Genomic DNA, 4,280 nt, shown 5'->3' on the forward strand with positions numbered 1-4,280 from the left:
TCCACTTATAATCCACTCTCCACACAATACTCAAAGTGACCTTTTAAAAGTATAATATCATGATGGCTTTCTGTGGAACCTAAAATAAAATCAATCACCTTTTTAGGACTTCCAAGGTTGTAATGGGTTGAGTTGTATCACCCAAAAAAAACATGTCCACTTGGAACCTCATAATGTGACCTTATTTGGAATAAAGATCTTTGCCAGTGTAGTTAAGGGAAGGTTCAAGATGAAATCATCCTGGATTGGAGTGACCCCTAAGCCAGTGACAGATATCTTTTTAAGAAAAGGGGAAGATAGGGGCACCTAGGCGGCTCAGTTGGTTGATCATCTGACTCTGTTGGTTTCAGCCCAGGTCATGATCTCAGGGTCCTGAGATCAAGCCCTGAGTTAGGCTCCATGCTCAACAGGGAGTCTGCTTGAGATTCTCTCTCCCTCCCTCTCTGTGTGCTTTCCCTTTCTCTCTCTCTCTCTCAAATAAATAAATAAATAAATAAATAAATAAATCTTTAAAAAAGAAAGAAGTGGGGGAAGACACAGAGACAGAGGGAAGGCCATATGAACACAGAGGCAGAGATTGAAGTTATGCTGCCAGAAACCAGGGAATATCTCAGTACCAAAAGCTGGAAGAAGCAAGGAAGGCTTCTCCCCCAGGGCCTTCTGAAGGAGCATAGTCTACAAGATGGAGCAAGATGCCTTCATTTCAGACTTCTGGTCTCCAGAAATATTAATTTCTGTTGTTTTAAGACAGAAAGTTTATGATAATTTGTTATGGCAGCCCTAAGAAACTAATACAATGGCCCTACCAATCTTGCCTCTGCCTGTTTCTGTGATCTCATTCATTGCCATTCTTTCTGTCACTTATCAGCCTCCAGTCACTCTGACTTCTCTGTTCTGATCTCAGCAAATTTATTCCCATCCAAGTCATTCAGTTTTTGTTTCCTCATATAAGGTCATGCTGGCACACATAACCTGAAAATAATACACCTCACACCTGCCTAGTGACTCTATTATTGCATACATTTATTCTCCCATGCAGAATCATTCTGCACACAATGCGTTCAATTCAGCAAAGACATCATGACACAGAATGGCCAGCACTGAATACCCAGGACAGGATGTGGATATTGAAGCTGGTGCAGCCAGAGACCTCAATGTGACAAGCTTGATTTTCATCAAGGTCTTCTCATTTTCTCTGGCTCCTGCCATTCTTCATCCATAATTACTTTGTTTATAGATGGTCAGGAAGTGAGAGCAGAACTCCAAGTTGAAATGGCTCCTGCTAAAAGATAAAATTTCCCGTATTCTTCTTGCTGTGTGAAAAGAGGGTTTGGGTATGGTTAGCAGCACTCTTTTCTTTCTTTTTTTTTTTTTTTTTAGATTTTATTTATTTATTTGACGGAGATAGAGACAGCCAGCTGAGAGGGAACACAAGCAGGGGGAGTGGGAGAGGAAGAAGTTCCTCCCAGTGGAGGAGCCCGATGTGGGGCTCGATCCCACAATGCCGGGATCACGCCCTGAGCTGACGGCAGACACTTAACCGCTGTGCCACCCAGGTGCCCCAACAGCACTCTTTTCTATATGACAAGAATCCCTACAAACAGCTGCATGGCAGATGGGGTGGGACAATTGGGATATTTGTAAGTCTGGAAAATGAAGTAGAAATGGTATATGTTTGTGTCATAGGACTTCTGCCAAGAGAAAGAAATAATCAGAGGGGAGAAATGGGCAGAACTTTAATGGTCCCCAGCTATGTTTTTTCATGGCTCACAGGCCCTGCAACCAGGGATGGAAATTGGTAGTGTTTCTAAATGCAATGAAGTGTTAGGTCAATTCCACTTAATACCTGTAGTTAGAGCTTTAGCTGAAGGTAGAGGACTACAGTGTATTTTCTTCCAAGGGAGGGGCAATGCACTTGCTGAACATCAGTGAGTAGCCACAAGCATCACCAGTAGTGATTTCGCTATAACTGAAGTTATAGCAGTTGTTTAAAAGGCTAAAGAGGCCATTTAATCCCACAGAACAAGCTACATCTTCTGGGATTGCTTCTCATATGTCAGCCATCCTTTTCCACTTTCCTAAAAGGAGAACTTAATGGGTACTGGCACAATCAAGCCTGCAGAAGAGGGAAGAGTGTGTCTGAGGAGGGAAAAGCTGTGGTATATTGGTGTCACAGATGTTTCTGATAAGAAAGTTCTGATGTAGGAATGTTGCTTCTTAATTCAACCCAGCAATTGTCCTTGGAGGGAAGGAGTGTGTGATATATGAAAGATGTATGCTGGAATATGAGATCCCACACATTATTGTCTAAGCTAGTAGCTCCCCCATGTGTAGTTGAATTGACTATAGCAGTATTTTGGGACTCTACAGCAAAACAGAACACCCCCCCAAAACAAAATGAAACAAGAAAAAGAGTTCCATATCAGAGTTTAAGGTAAAAAAAAAATAGTTGGTATTTTCTCAAAGGAAATTGTAGAGTCTAACATTTTGACATCAGGTAGGATTCTAGCATCTGTGGATGGCTATAGATGATGTTAGCATGGGATGAGGCTAACAAGCAGCTATGGAGTTTAGAACCAAAAGGCACTATCTCTGGGTGAAAATGAATTAGTGAACCAGTAATGCAGTATAAATGAAGATCCTGTTCGATATATAAAAATATTCATATAATATGATATGTAAATATAATTTATAATATGTAATATAATAACAAAAAAAGCTATTATGAGGCAAGCAAGCTATAACCACAGAGAAGAAGCTTGAACAAGATGCAGTTGACAAACTTGAAAACATCCCAAATGTACAAGGGTAAATATATGACCCTTACTGATCTATCAGCCTAAAGATAGTTTAGAGGGAAAGCTGTTTAAAATGTTGAACCAGTTTGGAATGTCTTCATTCCCACAGTTGTATATCAATATAAAGATCATTGCCTCTGAGAGGGCCTATCCAAACACTTTCCTAAATGCCTCCTTCACATCCTTGTTTCTCAGGCTATAAATGAATGGGTTCATCATGGATGTTATGACTGAGTAGAACACAGAGATCACTTTATCCCCTTCACTTATTTTCTTGGAATTTGGACGCATGTAGGTAAATATTGTTGAGCCATAGAATAAGACAACAACGATGAGATGAGAACCACAAGTAGAAAAGACCTTGAGCCTCCCCTCACCTGACTGTATCTGAATCACAGTGGAGATAATATTCCAGTAGGAGAAAAGGATGAGGGAGACAGGACCAAGGAGAATTAACACACCCATTGCAAAGATGGCCATCTCAGCTTTGTAGGTTTCTTCTGAAGCCAACTTCAAGAGTGCAGGAGGTTCACAAAAATAATGATTAATTATGTTCTGTCCGTGGTATGACAGACATAAAGTAAATGTTGTATCTACTAGAGACACAAATGCTCCAGTGGCCCAGGATGCTATGGTCAGCTGTACACACATCCTCTGGGTCATGAGGGTGGAGTAGTGAAGGGGTTTGCAGATAGCCACATAACGGTCATAGGACATCACTGCTAGGAGGGAACTTTCTGTACACCCAGCTACTAGGAAAAAAATCATCTGAATTGAACACCCAGCAAAGGAAATTGTTTTTCTCATTACCAGCAAATGGAATAACACCTGGGGGATGATCGTTGTAGAGAAACAGAGATCAGTAAATGACAAGTTTTTAAGGAAGAAGTACATTGGTATATGAAGTCGAGAGTCAATATGAATTAGCACTATGATGAGAAGATTTCCAAACAGAGTTAGCAGATAGATCTGGATCTGCCAAACAGAAGAAAAGCCCAGCAAGATGAATTCAGTCAGATAGGTTTGGTTTTCTGTGCCCATCGATGTTTATTTCTGTCTAAACATTAGCATAAATAGAGCAATCAGAAGTTGAGTATGATGGAAAACCAAATCCTGAAAGCAAAGATCTCATTGGAAGAACAAATGTATTTGATAGAAAAAAATTTTTGGAAGAATTTAAGGTGCTTGATTTTTCTAAAATTTCCATCCCTAATTCTTACTGAAGCTATTTGGAAAAGGATGCTGACATATTATGTGGATTTGAAAAAATATGAAGAGTTTTGCCTTTAGTAGAAATCCCAGGTTTTTCTTTTTTCTAGTTTACTTTTCAGGCAGCAGATTTTGACTTTCATTTCATCTAGGAGCAGAACGAATAATTATCTTTTCCTTTGTGTTTCCAAGGGATCCTTTAACATTCTTCCTAGTAGGAAGGGAATTTTAAGAAACCACTTAGATCATGTTATAATCCACAGTCCTGGTCCT

The 4,280-nt window shown here is 39.9% G+C and overlaps 1 protein-coding gene across 1 annotated transcript; it reads right to left on the minus strand.

Annotated features, from left to right (window-relative positions):
- Positions 1 to 2,945: 2,945 nt before the first annotated feature.
- On the minus strand, positions 2,946 to 3,839 carry LOC100478755 (olfactory receptor 2D3). The gene has a single exon (XM_002924990.1). It carries the CDS (start codon positions 3,837 to 3,839, stop codon positions 2,946 to 2,948), a length of 894 nt encoding a protein of 297 aa, XP_002925036.1.
- Between the last annotated feature and the right edge of the window lie 441 nt (positions 3,840 to 4,280).

This window comes from Ailuropoda melanoleuca, chromosome 8 (genome assembly GCF_002007445.2).
Source record: "Ailuropoda melanoleuca isolate Jingjing chromosome 8, ASM200744v2, whole genome shotgun sequence".
NCBI classification, from domain to species: domain Eukaryota; kingdom Metazoa; phylum Chordata; class Mammalia; order Carnivora; family Ursidae; genus Ailuropoda; species Ailuropoda melanoleuca.

Excerpts from the sequence above, each read along its gene's own strand:
- LOC100478755 (XM_002924990.1), bottom strand. The coding sequence starts at position 3,839 with ATGGGCACAGAAAACCAAACCTATCTGACTGAATTCATCTTGCTGGGC.